General features: G+C 50.1%; 1 protein-coding gene across 5 annotated transcripts in view; it reads right to left on the reverse strand.

The window, feature by feature from the left end:
* Window positions 1-629: 629 nt before the first annotated feature.
* The window catches only part of SMURF1 (SMAD specific E3 ubiquitin protein ligase 1), a 102102-nt gene continuing 82344 nt past the window's right edge, over window positions 630-20387 (reverse strand). Inside the window, exons 9-19 of one of the 5 annotated variants that reach the window (XR_016387747.1) lie at window positions 19986-20132; window positions 18758-18956; window positions 17229-17332; window positions 11354-11468; window positions 10046-10224; window positions 8957-9094; window positions 8110-8230; window positions 6958-7159; window positions 5426-5510; window positions 4235-4407; window positions 3828-3917 (exon numbers count right to left, since the gene is read on the reverse strand). Coding sequence is in view for 4 of the 5 variants with exons in the window: in XM_022587769.3 (XP_022443477.1) it covers window positions 3818-3917; window positions 5426-5510; window positions 6958-7159; window positions 8110-8230; window positions 8957-9094; window positions 10046-10224; window positions 11354-11468; window positions 17229-17332; window positions 18758-18956; window positions 19986-20132 (1390 nt within the window). In the remaining variant the exon portion in view is untranslated. Of the gene's footprint in view, window positions 4408-5425; window positions 5511-6957; window positions 7160-8109; window positions 8231-8956; window positions 9095-10045; window positions 10225-11353; window positions 11469-17228; window positions 17333-18757; window positions 18957-19985; window positions 20133-20387 lie in introns of all 5 variants that reach the window. The other 4 variants (XM_022587771.3, XM_022587769.3, XM_022587773.3 and 1 more) reach the window with 4 other exon arrangements.

Consider the following 20387-nt stretch of genomic DNA (forward strand, 5'->3'; position numbering starts at 1 on the left):
TTTTTAATTTTATTTTTGGCTGCATTGGGTCTTCGTTGCTGCGTGCAGGCTTTCTCTAGTTGTGGCGAGTGGGGTCTCGTCTTCGTTGCAGTGCGCGGGCGTCTCATTGCGGTGGCTTCTCTTGTTGCGGAGCATGGGCTCTAGGCACGAGGGCTTCAGTAGCTGTGGCACGCGGGCTCAGTGGTTGTGGGGCACAGGCTCGGCAGTTGTGGCACAAAAGTTTGGTTTTTTATGGCTGAGCAGTATTCCATTATATTATGTATATTTTATATCTATATGTACCACGTCTTCTTTATCCATTCGTCTGTTGGTGGACACTTAGGTTGCTTCCATATCTTGGCTATTGTAAATAATGCTGCTATGAACATGGGGGTGCATGTATCTTTTCAAATTGGTAATTTTGCTTTTCTTCAGGTATATGCCCAGGAGTGGGATTGCTCTATTTTTAGTTTTTTGAGGACCCTCCACTGTTTTCCAAAGTGTTATCAATCTCTCCTACAATTCTGACTGTAAGAAGTTTGCCCCTTTTCTTTAGAAGACCCTTGCCAGACCACTGACTTCCTGTCTTATGGGATGTTAAAAAAAAAAAAAAAAAAAGCTGTTCCACACCAAATATCAGACGTCAAAAATGTAAAGTTGTGAGTTTATTGCATGTGTAACAAAATGAACCTGACCGCCGGGGCCCAGCCTGCTGTACAGTCACTGTTTGTTTTGTGTTTCCAGCTGGTTCTATAACCACATTAAATAGAACTAGTATTTCTTTAAATACTTTTGATTTTGACATAAAACAGAACATTTAGTGTACAACTTTCACAAAATAAATCAGCAATCAAAACAGTGGGAAGAAGGATAACAAGGATAGCAGCAATACTTAAAAACAAGACATTACAAAATAAATTAAAAAATACATTATAAAGTGGTTGAGAAACAAAAATAAACAAATTTTTAAAATTCATACTATGTTTTGGGAAGGCTGCCGTGCGGCACACACCTGGCTGCGGACGGGGGCGGAGGGGCGTTTTTCTCGGACAGCTCCGATCGGAGGACCACCTGACCTGCATTTGGACCACGCGGCCCGGCAAGCTCTGGGGCCGCAGTTCCAGGCGCTTCTCCCTGCGGGAGTCAGGAGAGCTCCGCCCACCGTCACCCCGGGGCCCTTCCGTTCTCCCCACAGCACTGGCAGAGCGGTGGTTTGCTACATCCCTGAGGGTCGGCTGATGACCGCTGGTGAGGCAAGCCTGGAAGTCGGGCCCTGAAGCATCTGGGCGGAGAGCTGAGGGGACCAGGTGGGTCGCTGGGGTTCCCGAGAAGGGCGACAGATGGCGAGGCTCCCGCAGACCCCAAAACCCACGGCTTGCCACACTATTCTTTGGTGGGGGTGGTCGGGGGGTGGGGAGTGTTCCAAAGGCCCAACCCACTGTGGACAGTTACGGTTCTAGGAGCAGTGCCACCGACAGCCCTGTTTGGCAGGAGTGACCTGGAGCTCCGGAAGGTTCTGCTGTGCCAGGCTCCACAACAACCCACGCAGCTGGTGAGGTGCCCGCGTCCCCGTACGAAAGCGGAGACCCAAGGCCTTGCGGGCAGGTAAGTCGACTTTCCCCAGCAGCCCGTGGAGGAGCCAGGACGTGAGCCTCTGGAGCTTGCCGAGGTGACACCTGACACGTGAGGGTGGCCTGGGGCCGGCAGGGGCACTGCCCACCCCACCCCCCAGCCCCCGCCATCAGCAGGAAGGCAGCTTTAAAGGAGGCAAATGGCACATTCCTGCTTCCAAGTCTTTCCAACCACTAGACCCTTGTTTCCTTCCTAACTTACGGCGGATTTTGGCCGACACCACATGATAACTGGGTGGGCCTTCCCCCCTCAGTCTTGAGGGCCTCAGTTCCCGGATGGCAGTCTCCTCCTTGCGGTTTAGGTCCATGTTACAGAGGAGACCTGTCTGGCGGGTGAGAGTGGTGGGGGTCTGTCTGTATCATTCATTTCCTCATTCCTCCAGAGGAGGACCCACGGCAGCCAGCTTCCAGGACGCCAGAAGGTGTCATGGTAAACGAGACACAGGAGAAGCCCAACGGGCAAGGCGGGACTTCGGAAAGACTCAGCCCGCAGTCCATCCTGGATGTTCTGAACGGATTACATTCTCCTTCTGCAGCCAAGGCATCCTTCCTATTCTAGAACCTCAGCAAGTCACCCAGAAGCACGGCTTTCTCTCGCTCCTGGAACCTCCAGCCAGCGAACTCCGGCCCGCCAAACGTCAGACCACTGGCTGCTTCCCGGTCAAGCCGAAGAACCACAGCAAGGTGCAGAGGGTAAGTTAAGTGCGCCTCCAAACCTAGCACCGTCCACAGGCGTTAGTAACAAAAAGAACAGACGGGACAGTCGGCCAGAAAGCTCCTTCCAAACCCACCTCAGACCCACAGCTGGATCCCAGCACTGAACTCGGAACCTTACAACAAAACTTCAACAGTGAAAGGTCTTGCTAATGAATTACCCTGCACTCGCCCCCCAAACAAAAACCACCACCATACGGGAGAACTTGCTGCCACTGCTGTTTTTCTGCTGAACTTTATCTGAAATCAAACCACTTTGTTAAAATGCTTTTTGATCTTCTGTGCAAATTGGGAAATGGTGGTAGAAACCTAGGGCCAAGGCTTGCTTTGGCCTTGCTCATATCTGGACAAGTGAATGGAGCAGCAGTTGTTAGTGTCACCATCAGACGTTGGGGAAGTGGGCTGAACGTGTCACGGTGGAGCGGCCCCTCTCTGCCTTCAGGTTTCCATCCACGACCTACTTCTTGTAAACGAGTAACCTGGGGTGGATTTAGGTCATGGAGGTTATCCGTTCTCTCTCTCCCTTTCAAGCTAGTTTGCACCAAGCCAGCAGCTACAATGATGGAATCTTGTTCTATTAGTTTAGTGCTTTCCACAAAATGGTTTGTTGTTAGCATCCACGTGGCCCAGTCGACGCCCTTCCAAGTACAGGTGGGGGCAGTAGCCACAGCCTGCGCCTGGCTGCGAGCATCTGAAGCTGGGTTTGGGCTGCTTGTTTATAAGCTCTGTTATGTGGTGTTTTCGCTGGGAAAATATTTCAAACTGGATAGATAACGTGGCTAAAGGGACTCTTAAAAGGAAAGATCATTTTTCTTTATGCAAAACAGATTTTTCAGCCAGGAAACCCTGAAAAGAAATAAATACCCAGGCCTCCAGCACAAGCTGCCCCGATTCCCTTACCTTTCCAAAAGGGAAGCACAGTTTTGATGCCAGCTTCCTGCAGTGGCAGAATTCCAATAAGCATACATTATACGGTTATTGTTCAGGTAGAAATTAATCTGCTACCCAGAGCAGGCTGCTAGGATGTGAAATTTGGAATTTGAGCTGCTGAACTTGAAAACCTCAGGTCTGCTTGGAGACAGAAGAGCTAGTCCAGCTACCAGGGCCGAACCCTCAGGCAGCCCCGCTCAGCTCCATAACTGTGGGTCAAGACTCCTCTAAAGCCCACAGGGCAGTGAGCCTGTCCCCAGCAGCGTTACAACCGCAGCAGAATATCCTGTGTGGCCGAAGCGGTGCTAAACCTGGCTGCGTTTATTGGGTGGGTGATGGAAGGGGTGGGGGGGGCGGGTTCTGTCAGGAGGAAAATATGGGTGAGAGCCACCAACTGAAGTCCCCCCGCCCCCTTTGCTCCCCCAACGAGAAGCAGGGGAGACAAGCCTTTCCCTCGGGTGTTCTAGGATTCCAGAGCCTCAGCCGGCCTCGCGGAGGCGCACAGAGAGCGTCGCTTGGGGTCTGGTGGCCGTGAGCTAGCATCTGCTGCCTTGGGCCGCACTTCACTCCACAGCAAACCCACAGGTCTCCTCCACTGCTGTCAGCAGCTTCTCATAGAGCTTCTCATATGACTCGTAGGGTGGAATGTCGATCCGGTTAAAGCTGGAACGGGACAGAAAGGTGAGAGACTCACTGCTGGTGCCGCCTGGCCTGAGGACCTGCTCCCAGGACAGGGTCAGGGCCAGGCCACAGCAGAGCCTTTGCGGCCACAAGCACACACATGGTGGGGACAGGGCAGAGAGGATGGGAAAGCATCTCATCCACCTAGTTCTGGGAGATGGATGAGAGTTTTCCCCTCTCCTCTGGTGCTTTTCTGCTTCTTAGGCAAAGATTTTCAGTCAGTCAACACAAAGCAAAACAAATCTTGTAAGATCTTCCAAGTGAGTATGTACTGGTTAGATTAGGACAAAGCTCTCAACTTGTTTTCACTGTTGTTTTGGGGAGAAGTTATTTCTCAGACCAGGAACACCACGTTTGCAGAGCACTGCAGTCCAGGCTGGCTGCAGTCAAATCACCACTAACAATTCATTGCCTGTGTATCTAATCCCGTGACTTAGATCTGAGCGCAAAACGGGGCAGTCTGGAGTATTTCCTGCAAAAACAGAAACTGTATCTCAAAAATAATAAAACGTCAGATCCCTGAGAGAGGATTAAACGACCGGGTTAGCATTTCCTCAGGGAAGTTCATTCCCAAAGCTATGCCCCAGAAGACACCTTTGTAGACGATATTTACCTCATAACAAATCAAACAATGCGAGATTCTGACTGAGAGGACATAGAGCGCCTCTTGAATTACCAGAGGTTAAGTGATTGAGGATGGCTTTTGTCAAGAAGGAATCGGGCTAAACTGTGTGGAGGCTTTTCAGGGGGCTTAGCACTGGACGTTCTTCACGTCCGTTTTACTCAAAGCACTAAACCATTAGAGGACACAGCCTGCTGGGGCGGGAGCAGCCCTGTGCGTTAGCATGCGCCACCCCGGGACGGCCATGCTGGGCGCAGACCCTGGGCCCGGGGAGGGCGCGTCCTCTATCTCAAGGACATGGAAACCCAGTTTGATGTCATGGACGGCGTGGGAACCCACAGCCTTGGTTCCCAACCAAGAACCTCCCATCACATCATGCATCCCGGCAACATTTGGAACTGACTCTCGTGAACCAGGGGTGGCTCTCGTCTCCAGAAATGGCTCCCAAAGTGCATGTAAGTGATTTGATTTTAAACCACAAAGGAAATAACCCACTACGGATACTGTTTAAGTGAAAATCAAGGGAGGAAACATTTTTCAATACACAAGGTGCATCTGTCATACGCAGAGTTCTAAGAGGAGACCAATAACTCCAAACTTAAAACTGCAGTGTTCCCTCCTGACACTGCACATGTGCGCGCGCGCACACACACGCACGCACGCATGCACATGTGCGGCAGGACCCAGCGAGGTGACGACTGGGGCCGGGGAGCGGCTCCAACGTCAGTCACGTCTCCAGACAAAACTGGGTTCACGAAAGAGCCTTGTGCTGACCCTCACGTGCGTGCTGTCCACTGCAGAGTCCAAGTAAGAAAACAGCTCAGAAAAGTCACGCACGGAGACAGGCTCCCAGGGCGCTGGTCCTTACCAGGTGTGGGCCTTGGGCAGGTTGTCTGTGTTCGCGTCGATCAGGTGGATGGTGAACAGCCGCGGCCCTGCGGCGCCTGTAGAGCCTTACAAGACAGCATTCTAGTTAACACGCTTCAGAGGCCGAGGCTGGGCCCTTGTCGCCACCCCGAGGCCCTGGTGCTAGGCGGCCGTCCTGCCAGAAGGTCACGGGGCTCACACGGCCACACGAGCCTCTGCCCGCTTTCAGGATGCACCTACCACGACCATTAAGTGACTAACACCAGACATTTTAGAAAATCACAGGAGCAAGGCAGAGCAAAGGCGGGGACCGCTCTCCTCTCACCCGACCACGAGCCTGCTCCAGGGCGCTTATCTGAAAGCAAAATCTTTCAATCGCCAGTGATTTTTTTTTTTTTTTTTTAACAGAAATGTCTAGCAAGCAGGATATGGAGTCAGGAAACCTCCCCAGGCAGAGGCCCAGTGGCAAAAGAAAGACACAAAGGCTGGGACCAAAGCCCTAGGACGAAAAGTAATTTCTCTCACTCCAAGAGGGAGGAGTCGTCTACAGGGAAGGTACACGTGAAATCTATCTGCTCCCACTAAGTTTTAATATATTAAGATTCTTCACCTTCTTCCGGTTGTCAGGGTTATCAAGTGACAAAACCCCCAAATTTTACAAATCACAGAGCCCTAAAGAGGCCTTCAAGGACTTTCCCAGTTGGCTGTGCTGACCACGAGCCCCTCCAGAGGCTCAGAAGCCTCGTTGTGGACAGCCTCCCACTCCCTCCTCCTCCAGCCCCCAGCTCCAGACCCAGGTGAGCCAGAGACCCAGCCAGAGCCGGAAGGGATGCATGAGAGGACGGGGACCTAACTGGACAGGGGAGCCTCTCAGGCAGGCCCCTTGTACAGATGAGGAAACCAAGGGCCCGGGAGGACCTCTGGAGCTGTGACCCACACGGCAGCAGTGTGCTCTCAGAGACTCAGGACTGCAGTTAGAGAGCTGCTGTCAGAAAGTTCAAAAATTAACCCATGGTGCATTTTTAAATGGCTTTCTTTCCCCAAAGCCTTGCTCTTTGTACCCCCTCTCTGTCACCAATTCTGTTGAGGGAGGGAAGCAGAGGCCCCGGCTCTCCTGGGCCTTCCTGGCTCAGGTCTTTCCAGACCCAGCCCTGTGTGGGCACCAGCCGGCCGGCACCCACCACTGCTGTGTCATGTGGCTCAGAGGCCCTGGGAAAGGTGGTCTGAGGTGGGCGGGGCTCTGTGTGATGCACATGCCCTCCTACATCTTTCCAGATGTTTTCTTTCACCTTGGGCAAAGGATAGTAGAGCCTCGAGCCCTGGGGGCAGCAGAGAGAAGGGCAACCGGAAGGCCATGGCTCATGTGGAAGGAAGAGGGTCTCTCCAGCCCCTTGGCCAGGCAACACCCCTGCAGCGCCGAGTGTCTGTCAGGAAGGACCCGAGGCCATGTCGTCTCCTGGCGACGCCCCAGGACGACCGCCTGCCGCAGCCCGTGCCCCGGCCCAGCGCCAGCCCCACCACCACGTCAGTCACCTTGCAGCGCCTTGAAGCCCTGGAGGGGGACCCGCGTGGAGCCCGTCACGAACTGCAGCAGCCGGGCCCTCCTCTCCTCGTCGAAGGTCTCCACCGCCTGCCAAAACCACCGGACCACGTTGCTGTCGGCCCCGCAGTGCTTCAGCCGCGTGTTGGACTTCCAGTCGTCCAGGTCGATCTTGTCCAGGCCGCCGATGATCAGCTATGAGGGCGTGAAGGCAGGTCACCTCCCCGACGTACAAACCGACGGGGCCCCAGCTCCCAGGACACGGAGAGCGTTACAAACCACGTCCCGACAAACCGGACACGCGTTCAGACAAGTCGACAGACACGTACACAGCGGGCCTGAGGCCCACACTCTGTGTCTGCACCTCCGGGCCGGCTGCCACCCCGAGGACGCTGGTGTGGCTACCCATGTGACGTTTCCTTAGCAGCGCGTGCGTGTGTGCGTGTGCATGTGTGTACACTGCACTGGGGAGGACGGAGGACCGAAGGACCAGCCACAACGGCTGCACGGGGCCACATGTTAAGTGGGGCCGCCTCCCAGGGATGCGTGGGGCTTGAAATCTGAGGAGGAGGGAACAGGTCAGGGACGTGCTTGTTGCTGCGACCCGCTCCGGAGCCATCGCTCCCCCCGGGGAGGCACCTCGGGGCCCAGAGCTCTGGCACCGCCCTGGGGCCAGAAAGGCCGGGAAGAGCCTGAAAGGCAAGGGCTACTTGGCACCAGAAGCGGATGGGGTGCGCGGGAATTCGGCTTTGTTCACACCCATGAAGAGGGACCAGAAACGACAGTAATACTTGGTTCTGGGCCTAATAACAGCCAGAATCAAACAAAGCAGCTGGTCATGATAACTTCCTCCATCTGAGGTGACCCCACAGGAGGGGCTTAGGAAGCTGTGCTGCTGGGGAGGTTGCCCAACCCAACAGGACAAGCCACAGAACGCCCGGCAGGATGTCGCAAGAGTTATCCGGATTCCCTGCCGCCAGGCGGGCACCAGGCCTTGGCATCAGCTGCTCAGGCCTCCCCGACCCCCCACTCCGCCCCCAGCCCTGCCTCTGCTCTCCTGCAGCCCCGGCGGCCCCTGGGCCTGCGGGGATCGAGCAGCCGAAGAGCGCCCGTCACGCGCCCCGGCTCCGCAGGCGCTCACGCACCTCCAGCTCCTTCTGGTCAAAAGGCTTCAGTAAGTGTTGAGGGATGAGTTCATTAAACCCCTTCTGAAGAGCCAGGAACTGGGCCTCGATCCCCCTCATAAACCTCCAATTTACATATAACCTGAAAGAAAAATTCACACGTCGGAAGCAGTATCAAATGGTTTGTGAACGTCGTTTTTTTCTCCATTAGTTGGTTCTGATATCCGCTGAACCCTGCCCACCATCCTCCCCTAATGGGGAGGAAAACCCCACTGGCGGGCAGTACCCAGCCTAAGAGTCAGGTTAAAACTAAATCAGATGTTCTGATTCTTTGCTTGAAATGGCAGTAGGATGTAACCTGACCTGTTACAGGTGCCGTAATTTAAAAATATGTTTGAAAAGAAAATACAGGGCACAGTGAGAACTACACACCAGTCTGACAGCCTGAGCACAGACATGCCCATGTGTCTAAATTTCCCATGGAAGTCACTAGTCACTTATTTGCCTCAAGAGGTGGGAAAACAGACTATAAAGAGGTGGACTTCCATCACACCAAGCTCAAGGAAGCTTGCCCCAAACTTGAGGGAGGCCTACTCCTCCCTCCTGTGGCTATACCACCTTCACACCCACAATCAGGCGGTCACTGGAAAGCTACCCCTTGGGCTCTGGGGTCATGAATCCCCCTTTAACGGGTCAACCCTGGAGCCCACCGCTGACCCCGCCGGTTTCTGGAAGTCTCTGCCGCTACCATGACTCTGGTCCAAGCGCTCCAACGACCTAAACATGCCCCCCCCCCCCCGTGCCCAGGACAGTCCCAGGCCCCGCCAGTCCCAGCGGCAACCCCCAGGTGCCCTAGAGCATTACCTACCGGACGTATTCTTTCTTGTTCTCCTCTGTGACAGGGACATTCCTGCCGTTGGGTTTCAGTTCATGCTGAAGAATCCTCCCGAACGCGTTGTGCTCCACACAGAACGTGTGGTCCAGCACGGGGGTGATGTCGTTCTCTCTGGGAAGTTAGGACAGAAGATGAACGTCACTTAGGCCTCGGCCACCGCGCGGGAGCACGTGGAGCGCTGCATCAACAACCGGCAGGAAGAGGGACCGGCTCCTCCTTTGCAGAAGAGGGGTGACAGTAGCGACACCACCCTGTGACTTCCCGGGACAGAGCCAGCCGACTGCTTTGTACCCTGAGCGGACAGGAGGGAAGCGTGAAGGGGCGGCTGAGTCAAAGGGAAGCCTCGCCAAGAAAACACGGCGCCCCCTTCTCCAGGCAGCCTTTCCAAGGGCATCAGTCCAAGGAAGCACTTGAAAGTCAGAACGGGCTCCTTCATCTGCCATGTTTCTGGAAACACAGACTGGGAGGTTCTCTATAGCATGAAGGCCCTGGCCGCCCCGCAGACCTGCCTTTCAAGCTGGGACACGTGGAAGGAGGTGGACAGAACACAGGACATGATCGAGTCCTCGGCTTGTCCCCCGGTCCCAGAGCCTGGACCTCTCATTCCCATGAAATCGGTCCTCACGAGGACCCCCGACACCTACGGTGACCATGTAACTGTGCCTGTTGCTTTTAAGAGAGTTTTAGGGTAATCCTAAAACAAAGGCACCTAAATATTAGGGTGATTTTGGATACCTCCTTGGCTGGAGACACCCCAGAGTGTCACAAACCAACCAACCACCAGGCCTGGGGATTAACATTCACAATCATAACTTAAGTCAAGGAAACAGCAAAAGAAACGAGTCCATATGATGAGAAACTGGGCAGACGTTACGTGGAAAATGTCAGTTAAGTATTGTTGTTGAATCTACTTTTATGTTTCTGATAGTTTTTCTATTCTCTGATTTCACACCCATCCCCCAAATACACACCCACGGGCACGCTACACAACACAGATGGATTCGGGGCACGCTAAGACGGGTGACGATGGATGCATTTTCAGTTAACTGAGTCAGTACTTACAGAATCCACACTAGGCTCTTATGAAGTTCCGGGTCCACCGACTCCAAGTCAGGAAGCTGGATGGGTTTCCCCAGCAGTTGCTTGTAGAAGGGAACTGTGAAACCCCCGTTGATGTAGTGTCCATGGAACACAGCCAGACCCATGATCCGACCCACAAAATGGAAATAAGACAAGTGGTCCTGTAGGGGGCACCATAGAACACGAATTCGTGAGAAAAATGACCGGCCAAGGCAGATGGGTATCTTGTACTTTTCTCCAGGTTTCTTGAATCAGTTACTTACAGGCTGCACTCATGACCGGATGAAAGACGGCTGCATAGGAGGTCAAATTTAGCGCATGACTTTTGGAGAGGTCATCCGAAGGATACCTTATATTATGCCCTTGATTCAAACACCTTCTCAGAATTGCTACCTAATTTGTGGGACCCAGTGCGAACTGAAAATGCAGAACCCCCTTATTCAAAAGTTGAGAATATCAACATGGTGACGGCAGAGAATCAACCAACCCTGGTCCCTTCTCAACACAGGGCCCGGTGCTAGCACAGGTTGCCGCCGGCCCCTCCCTCCCACTGCACCGCGAGGAAATAAAGGGCAAAAGGTAATCCCCCTTCTTCCTCTGCCATCCCTCCCCCATCCCACAAAAAAGGAGAAGAGAAAAAATCCCAAGGGAGTTGAGGCAGGGACACAGGAAAATAACTGTGAACAACCCAAGTAAGAGAACCACTTTAAAACCAGCACTGTTCTGGTTTGTAACCAGGGAACCTCCTGTTTCTACTTTTAGGTTGGAATTATACTCAGAGAGTTAGCTCCCATGTTGGTAAAAGGTCCTGTCACATCGACTGCTCGTCAGGGGCCACGTGCAGGATGCGGCCCCACGTCAGAGGCCTCCTCTTACCCGCTGGCCACCCTCGGACCAGTTACACACACACACCGCCTATTTCCTCATCTCTCTGACAAGCAGCTAAGAGCATCAGCACCGGTGGCCAAAAAGGCCAATTATGGGAATATTCCCATTTCGACTGGGAGGAGGATGTACCTCGTAACCCACTAATCAGAATGACACCATCAACAAATACAGCCGTCAAGCCAGAGTTCCCCTGAAACGACATACTCACTGATACCAGTCACTGAAGATACGGGATTGAAACCATCCATCTTAATCCAGTTCTCACTCTACCTTGCAATGTTTTATTTACCATAGACTTTGAGTAAGTCTACAATGATCAACCAAGAATTGAGATTGAAACTGGAAATCCATTTAAGAAATTCTCCAACTAAGTCTCCGACCTCTTTATTCATTAATACTTACAGGGTTGATGGAAGAATCGGGATTGATTTGCAACATGTAAATGTTGTCCGTGGAATACTGGAAGAGTCCATAATACGGATTCAACATCTCATGGCACAATAAGTAAAGCCACTCCCTAAAAACAACAACAACAAGACATTTTAAAACTTCCTAGTTTCAGATCTTAACAAAAGGACTGATTCACCATGTCCTAGAAAGCCAAATTGGTAAGGCTGCCTGGCTCTGAGAGGATGTGATTTGTGCCGATTGGGCAAATAAGCTTAATGAAGTAAAAAAAAATTGCTTCTGGTGGTGTCAGAAATGGATTTTCTGGCCAAAAGTCCAGTAACTCTGAAGCTGAGAAAGAACCGTGGTTGCCTGGAATCAGTACCAGCTCAGAGGCACAGTGTGCTCCACAGTCTGTCAGCTTTCTTGCACCCCAACTAAGGTTTTCTCTGCTACTTTGCAGAGATCAAGATCTCAGGTGACGATGTTAACAATGTGGTAAAAACCAACAAAAGTGCAACAGAAAGCTGTCAAAAATGCGTGTGCACATACACGAAACAGAAGAAATATATATGCAGAGCATAAAGAAAGACGGGAAGGATTTATACTAACATGTTGACAGTAGGTAACTGGAGAATTTGCATTCTGGGCGTCTAATTTACTTTCACTTCTTTCTAGTTTTTAGATTTCTGATGGTATCATGTTATTAATGTTTAAATAAGGAGAAAACATTTCCCAGTCTAGGGAGACAGGGATTATTTAAGAACGACTTTTGTCCTCATAATTTTCTGTCCTGTTGAATTCTTATTTTTTGCCATAAGCGTTATCACTTTTATAATTTAAAGGACTAGTTTCTTAAAATGTTAATTCTAAGAGTTAAAAAATCTGGATAGGGTACATAAAATGGATTGTTTTCTGAATTCCTTTGTGTTTGAATTATTTCATTATAAAAAAGCCCCAAATCAAAACCAATCAAACAAAAAAAGCACTCTAAACAGAACCCGTATGACTCCGCTGCTGTGGCCAGATTGTGGTAAGCCCGGGTATGGGGGTCTATACAACACTGTGTAGCCTTTTATTCTTTCTACTCAAAACTCCTTTAAATGGACGAATCTTATTAAGATAGCTGCCCCAAGTTTTACTCTGGAATTTCTTACTCCTTCAAACAGAAAAGACAGAATTGAGAAAATACGAAAAGGATAATAAGCACAAAAGCAAATCATCTGTCTGAGAAAATTGTGAAAATACACACAAAATGATTTACACCAGCACAAAGCTGTGTGTCCAGCTCAAAAGAGCAGGACGGAACTACCAGAAGAGGTGAGACAGACACCAAATCTTATGAAGCCTCTTTACTAGGAAGGCAGAATTTCCCAACTCTGGTGCTTTGATTTATCCCCAAGTTTTGGAGTTTGGATTTACGAAGAATTGTTTTCATAAATGCCAAGGACCTGCCCCTGTCTAGACAGGAAGTGATTAAAATACAAGCAAACATCCTGACCGAGCTGTGGACAAGGTACAGAGCACGAGGTATGTTCTGGAAGTGGTCAGGGAAGAGCTAACTACACAGGCAGAAGAGGGAGAGAAAGGAAAAGGTTCAGAGCCAAACACTGAGGAGATAAGCATAGACTGATTCCCATCGACCAACATAAGGGACACAGACACACACGTATGTGTAACATACATGTCACTGACATCTCTCCTCAGCCCTACACGACAGGTGTGAGCCACTCAGACACGAGGAAGACTCAGCTGAAACAACGTGAGATCAGACTGGAGGCAGAAAAGCAGGGCTTCTCAGCTCTTCCCTCTGTAGCATCATGTTAATCAAAGGAGCTACACAAAGACTTGATAACCACGGAAAATGCAGAGGACAGCGAACTCCTAACCAGACCAAACCTAACCCAACTATTCACGTGCGCGCCTAGGAACCTATAACCCCAGCTGTACACGGGAGCGACCATAAAGTAAAACAGTTCAGGATACTGACTCTTGAGATATCTCGAGACTATAAAGGAAAAGGTAGAGAAGAGAAAATGGAAGTAGTTTGACTTGAATTTAGGACAAATATGAATGAGGAAGTAGGAAGAGTCTCCCTGAAAAGGGGGACGGAAAACCTAAACCCCTAGTCAGGAAACGGAATTCGTGTTTTCAAGGGCAAACAGAAGTTACATTCGCCAGAAGAAAGATGGTTCCTAGAATCAATATTGAGAAGATCAAGGAAGAAACTTGGAACAACCTGGAGAAGGAAAAGCATTTCCCATGGAGAGGCAGTACCAGTGCAAGCGCGCTATCAGGAAGGCCGGGATTTTCTGCATCCCTCATCCCAGACGGAGTCAAGATCACCTGAGGAGCACAGCGATGGGAAGAGGCTGGAGGAATGATTCTGTTCTGGGGCCCAAGGGCGCATCGTGGCTTTTGTAATTATTTACTTTTGGCTGCTGAAAAAAATCCCAGTTCCACCCAGAAACCTGATGAGACCCCCTATAATGCTTCTCAGAACCTAATTTTGCTGGTGCTGACTGCTGCAGTGCTGAGAATCCACTTGTGTTTTCTAAATTGTGAGGGTACGAGGCTCTCCTGTCCCCTGGCCCCCAAGGCCGGGCCACTATCACACGTCCGCACAGGAACGAGGCCCCTTGGCAGCATCTACCAGCGGTGTGGTCACTTGTGCAATGTTATGATTTACGTCTGGACCTCATCAGGTTGAGGACTCCTTTGCACGGGGGGAGGGGGGGTGAAGGGGGCAGGGGACACGTTGCTTTGCTCACATGGTATCCCAAGTACCCAGTCTGCGGTGGAGTCTCAATGCTTACTGGTTAATGAATAAATACAGAAAATACCCCCTCTGAGGGCCCGAGGGTGCACTGGCTCCGGCGGGGAGGGGGCGCATGCAGCACAGAGGGAGGCTGTGAGGACCACCCGCATCTGAGCCACAGGGACTGGGTGGGCAGTTCAGTGAGGCAGGAAAGAACAGGGAGCAGTTGCGGGGAGGGGCAACCCGAAATGTTGAACTGTTAGGTTTAAGAGGCTAAATACCCAAGCACAGATGAGAGGCAACTGGTAAACAAGTCTGGAGCTGAAGGAGGGGCGAGGAGGGGCGGCCAGGAGGCTCCAGGGCTACGCTCGGATGCCCGCAATGTCCAGTGGGAAGGAGGAGGGGGACGCACAGCAGAGGAGCCTGAGAGGGAGATTAGAGGGAAACCAGGTGCCCTGGAAACCAAGTGGCAAAGGTGTTTCAAGAAGCAGGGGGCCACCAACTACAACGAGTCCTGCTGACAGACCAAGACTGAGTCGTCATCACTGGGTTTGGTGAGACGCAGGTCAGGCGGGGGCCTCGACACAAAGGGCTTCAGAGGGCAGAGAGATCTGCTCAGAATGTGTTCAAGAGAAAGCGAGGATGTGGAGGCGGGAATTGGGATCACACAACTCTTCTGAGGGGTTTTGCTACAAAGAGAACAGAGGAACAGGGCGATGACTGAGCTATGCATTCTTGAACGCATCTCTGTCTTTCCTGGAGTTTCTAATTGTTTTTCTTTTTCCTGTGCTTTCTTTGCCTTTATTGCCTCCTTTATTGTAGCTTCAACAGGAAGGGGATATAGTATCTAGGAAAGGTTTGGGGGGGGGGCATGTTTGTTTCTTTTAAGAAGGGGAGTTGCCGTAGCACATTTGTATGACCCAAGAGAAAGGGACATTTTGATGAAAAGAAATAGATGTGAAATAACAGGAAAAGCACAAGGGCCTGGGATGCACTGTGCCAGGGGCAGGATTGCTCTTATACGGGGACATGCATGCGCCACGCAGGGCCACGGCGGGGAAGTCTGACCGTACGAGTACAGACAACGGCAGACTCGATATCTGGTGGTGACACTGAGGAAAGACCCTTCAGATTGCTTCCGTTTCCTCAGTTAAATAGGAAGCAAAGTCAGCAGCTAAGAGTGACGATGGGCGGAAGTGACGCCAGAGATCTGAGAAAGAGAACTACGGGGGAACTGAAGTAGGTGCTGAACCCTCCTTGCGGCCGGTGGCCATCGATGCAGAGAAAGGCCAGCAGCATGGAAGTGTGTTCGCCTCCAGCCACATTCAGCCGCTCAGGCAATGCTCAGAGCAGCCTGAGGAGGGGATCTTCAGAGCTGGGGTTTTGCCAGGTAAGCACAGCAAACGGAAAGAGAGGGAAGGAAGTTATGAGGGGGCATAAGGGAGCGATTATGATGGTGGATTACGGGTAAGGAGGAAGTGAAGACAGGAGGGGCGTGAAAAACAGAAAAAAGGTGGTGGAACCTATGGATGATGCGTGGCCATGGATGGGGTCAAATAAATTAGACGTGCCCAGAGCCACACTGTTCTCTGACAGTGACTCTGGGTGCTGAGAAGCAGCAGAGCAGTGTCTTCAGAGTTCTGAATGAGAACTGTTTTCCTTCTAGAAGCCTATAAAGAGCTAAACTACCAGTCACACTGTAGATTATAAGACATTTTCAGACTCACGATCTTGGAAAATCCCCCTCACACACACACACACACCCCTTCTAAGAAAGCTACTTGAGGATATATTCCAGTAACATAATGGAGTAAGCCAAGAAAGAGGAAGCCATAGGACCCGTACAACAATGGCTCTAAGCCAAGAAAGCAGTGAAGTCCCATGAAGACAACTGCAGCAGGTCCAGAGAATCAACAGTCAGTCTGGACAGAGTCTCCACAAGAGAGATACATGGAGCAAAGGGGGTGGGTGAGGATGGCCAAAGGTGAAGTTTAATGGGGCAACAGAGACAAGACCTGGTTCTAAGGAAAGAAGAAAGAAGAAGAAATTCTTGGGAAAATTAAAATTTGTTCGAAAGGATAAACTAAATGATAGAATACCACTTAATCCCTCAATGAACAATATTTACATTGTCATAATAATATAAAACAATGTACTGATTTTTCAACTCCTATAAATAATAGGTAGACAAGCACAAGAGACTGACTTAATTTTGGTGACAGAACAAAATGTAAATCTTCAACCTTGACAATATACAAGTGATACTACAGATGACAGAATGTAAGAGGTAAGAGGTGGAAGGAATGCTGGAATGCTGAAGGGAAAGTCAGGAGTATTAATATCCTTTTCGTAAGAAAAAGAGAGGTCAAGAGATAATGCCTCTAGCTGACCGTGAAAAAATAATGGTGAAAAAACATTATGTAAAGTTACAAAGACAATGATAGAAGAACTAAAAATACTGATATTACAAAACTGAGGAGTATTAAATTAGATCCTCACCACAACCATTACCTGGTCTATCTGTGCCTATGACCATACATCATGAAATCAGTAGATAACATCAGAACTTGATCGAGTTGGTGATCTAGATGGTTGGTTATATTAGAAGAAACAGTTAAAAGAGCAGAAGAACAGTTGTCTCAAAGGTGAAAAGAGGTAAGACAGGAAACAGAATATAATCATGAAAAGCTACTATCTTTAAAATCATTTGCATGAACTATTTTGACCAAAATCTCATTTTACAAAACTTGTTTGACACAAAGGCAACGTATATGCCTTCCTCCCACCCCGAAAGTCCTCTAGTGAGAGAAGCAAGGCTGCCTCCGTATTAACTTCGGGTTCAGTCGGGCCATATGGAGAAGGGAGTAAGGGTAGAAGTTTAATAATTCATACTCTCTAAGAAGGAAAGTGATGGTGAGGCGCACGCGCGTTCTGATGGGTCATGGCAAGATGCTAGCGTGGCACACGCTCTTAGGAATTCTTTTTCTAAGAACGCTCTCTGATGGCAACGCCTGAAGTCCTGACTGCTCCAAGACCAGCACCAGAAAGGGGCAAACGACTTCTCTGCAAATATTTGCTCACAGGTGCGCTCAAATCCACGCAGCAGGGGGGGGGGGTACACGAGCCTCTCACCTCGCCACCCCGCCATAGTCCAAACCTTCTTCTCCTCGGAATTTCACCATCAGTCGCTTTTTCAAGTCTTTTGGTCGCATCTTCATTATCTGGCGATAAGACTCCTGCACATCAAAATTACAGTTTCAGGGAGAAGAGCTAATCTCATTTTTAAAGTTATAAAATGATGAAAGGTTATTTATAATGGAGCTCAATTACAAATAAGCATCTGAGCTTATTTTTAAGCCTTTGAATCTGATTTTTGTCTGGTTCCTATTGAGAATGTTTAGTTGGCATCTAGGACATTGCTGCTTCCTTCACTTTTTCTCCCTCGGAAACAGCAAAGCACATGGCGGGTGATGCTGTACCTAAAGGAAACACACATTTATTCTCAGCACAATCATGACTTAAGAGTTGAACATCCTCGCTAGGGTTGATTTTCTCTGCACAAATTAATTCCAATGTGTCCTATAAATAATTGATATATTTTAACCAAAATGAAGACATCACAAGAGAGTCTGAATACTAAAAGTATTCTGAGCCTGATTTTACAACTGAAGTCAAAAATCACACTTTCCCACGGAGTCAAAAAAAAACAAGGAGAGTTTAAGTAAGACATAAAGCAGCTTACCAGACACAGAAAACATGCGGTCAGCCTAATAGTCCCTCAGATTCAGCATCTGGAGTGGAACCAGCTAAATGTCTGTAGGTATTTTCAGTGAAAAGGCACTTAAGGATCTTTTCTTGCTTCAAATTTAATGTAATTCAAAAGCTGGATCCCAAGAGGCAAGAGGATGCTGAGTGGAAACGATCTGGCAGCGGCACCTCAAGAATTCAGCTCTTCTCTATCCCCGACAAACATTTACGATGCTCAGTGGGCAAAATCAGGCACTTCAGCTGATCCACTCATCGGGCTGTGCCCAAGCCTCCGTCCCTCCGCGGCCCCCTCAGCTGCTGTGGCCCAGTGAGAATCTGTGTCTCGTTTGATCATTTCTGCCAAGGATTCCACAAAGGCCCAAACACAGCTGAGATTCTACTCATGATCGTGGGCCCGAGAAGCGGGCCCTGCCTACCAAAAGCCCTGCCTGTTTAGGGACCCTGATCCCGCAGGGGAGCTGGACAAAGGCCAGAACCCTGCCCGGAACCATCAGTTCTTCCTCCTTCCAGAAGGGACAACAGGGAGGCCACTTAGCTTCTCTGAGGAGGCAATGCCACGAGGGGAAATTGCATGCAAGGCTGCAGCAGAAGGAATGCTTGATTCTAGGAAACCGTGCGGATGGCAGGAAGTAGAATCTGTACAACGCGCGCAAAGGGATTTACAATATTATTTAGTACTAGTTTCTGTACAGATCTCTACCTTTTCACTCAGAAGTCATTGATTTTTAAACCTTTACCACAGGAGGAAATACAGTTCCCTCTCTCTGCATTTCGTTTCAGAGAGAGGGAACTGCATTTCACTGAGCGATAAAATCAATCTCCGAAACACCAGACAGAAAGCAGAACTCACTGTCTACTGACAGGGAGGAAGATTCTGTGCCCGAACCCCGTACCTCAAATATTTCCTCTCTGGATACTTCGATGCGGCAATGACCAGCTTGGGGTTGCTGAAGCGAGAGCTCGTGTCTGAGGACCTTCAGTTTCTGGACTAAATCTCTCTCATATCTCTGGGCGGGAAGCTCCTCGTCTTCCACGGAGCCCTCACTGGGCAGTGGCAGCGGCTGGCTGGGCTCCTTTAGTTGGCACTGGTGACTGGAGAAGAACAGAAGCATCGAGGTCGCCCCAAGAGCGGCGGCCAAGGTTGCTGCCAGCAGTGCACCCACACAAAAGGGACTGAGAGGGGAAGTCATTTCACCAAACTGCTAGTCAAAATTTCTTATGGAAAAACTGCTGGTGGCCACCCTCAGGCTAAACAGATGTCTAGGATTCAGTCAAGGAGACCCTCCATCTCCGTATCTCATACATTATCATTGCCATAAGTAAAAACAGAAACTGCTAGCATTCATCGTGCATCTAGTGCATATCTGTGAGCCCGACCAATGCGCTATTAGGTGTGCCTTGGGGGTGAGAGTTAAATGGAGTTGACGAGAGAACTTTCAAAGCAGATGACCGTGGAGGGGGGCAAAATGCACAGGAGCAAACAAGTGAAATGCAGTGGTAACTACTCCTACTCATAACCAAGAGATTTCCAAGCCCACTCATCAAAGGCAGAAGTCCAGAGACCTTCTGGACACAGTAGCATCTGTCCTGTTCAAGTTTTGCCGGTTGTATCAGCTGTCAATGACAAGTGCCCTGTGGGCGCTCATATTCTGAGGACACAGCAAACCTGGAACGTGGAGTGTGGGAGCCAAGGTCATACCCAGGTCCACAGCCCCTGGGAATGATGGCCCGGGAAGAGGTTCCAGCAAGCAGTGCTCTGGACCAGCCCTCCCGGACAGCGGTGAGCAGGCACCAAGGAAAGCCTCACTTCACTGCTTCTCTAAGGCCATGTATCCCATCAGAGTGCTGCCCACGGAAGCTTCGTGAGTGAAGCTGCCCCATACTGCCAGCTCAGGGGATTTTATTTAGGCTGCAAGCTAGAACAGGGTGACAACAACATAGGACTTCAGGACTGCTCACAGCGGCTTGGGAGTTTAAAACGCAATTGTCCACCAAGTATTTATCATATTTTGCTTACGCTTATTCTCTGCTAACCAACAATGCAATCAAGAAATGAAGAAAAAAGTTAGTAGAAAACATGAAATTTTAACGAGGTCAACAAAGATTTGGTAAAAGTCTTACTTCATGATGTGGTGTAACCTTGGGTCTGTAAACTGGGTTGTTCGGTTATTATGATCTACAAAATATATTCTCCCGGAAACTGTACTTCGGACTTCCCAACCGGGTGGCAGTGGTCCAAGTTCATCACAGTTCACGCTGTTAAGGTCTCTACCAAAGTGGAAGATACAGAGAGGTTTGTCCATCTGTGTGTGGAGGCCTAAGACCAAAACTTCCGTGAGAGAACCCGGGGCATCCCCTTGTCCAGGGGCCGTGTCCCGGTCCTGCTAAGAGGGACAGTCGCGGCGCTACTTACGCCAGACTTGCACTGAGCCCAGGCCTCTGTGCCGCAAGTAGCAGCACAGTCCCGCAGATAAACCGCAACCCTCAGAGCCTGTGACCATGATAGGGAATGTGGTCTGCCCG

The sequence above is a fragment of the Delphinapterus leucas genome, chromosome 15, assembly GCF_059928025.1.
Source record: "Delphinapterus leucas isolate spDelLeu-1000000601 "Yukka" chromosome 15, BTC_Dleu_Yukka2, whole genome shotgun sequence".
Lineage (NCBI taxonomy): Eukaryota > Metazoa > Chordata > Mammalia > Artiodactyla > Monodontidae > Delphinapterus > Delphinapterus leucas.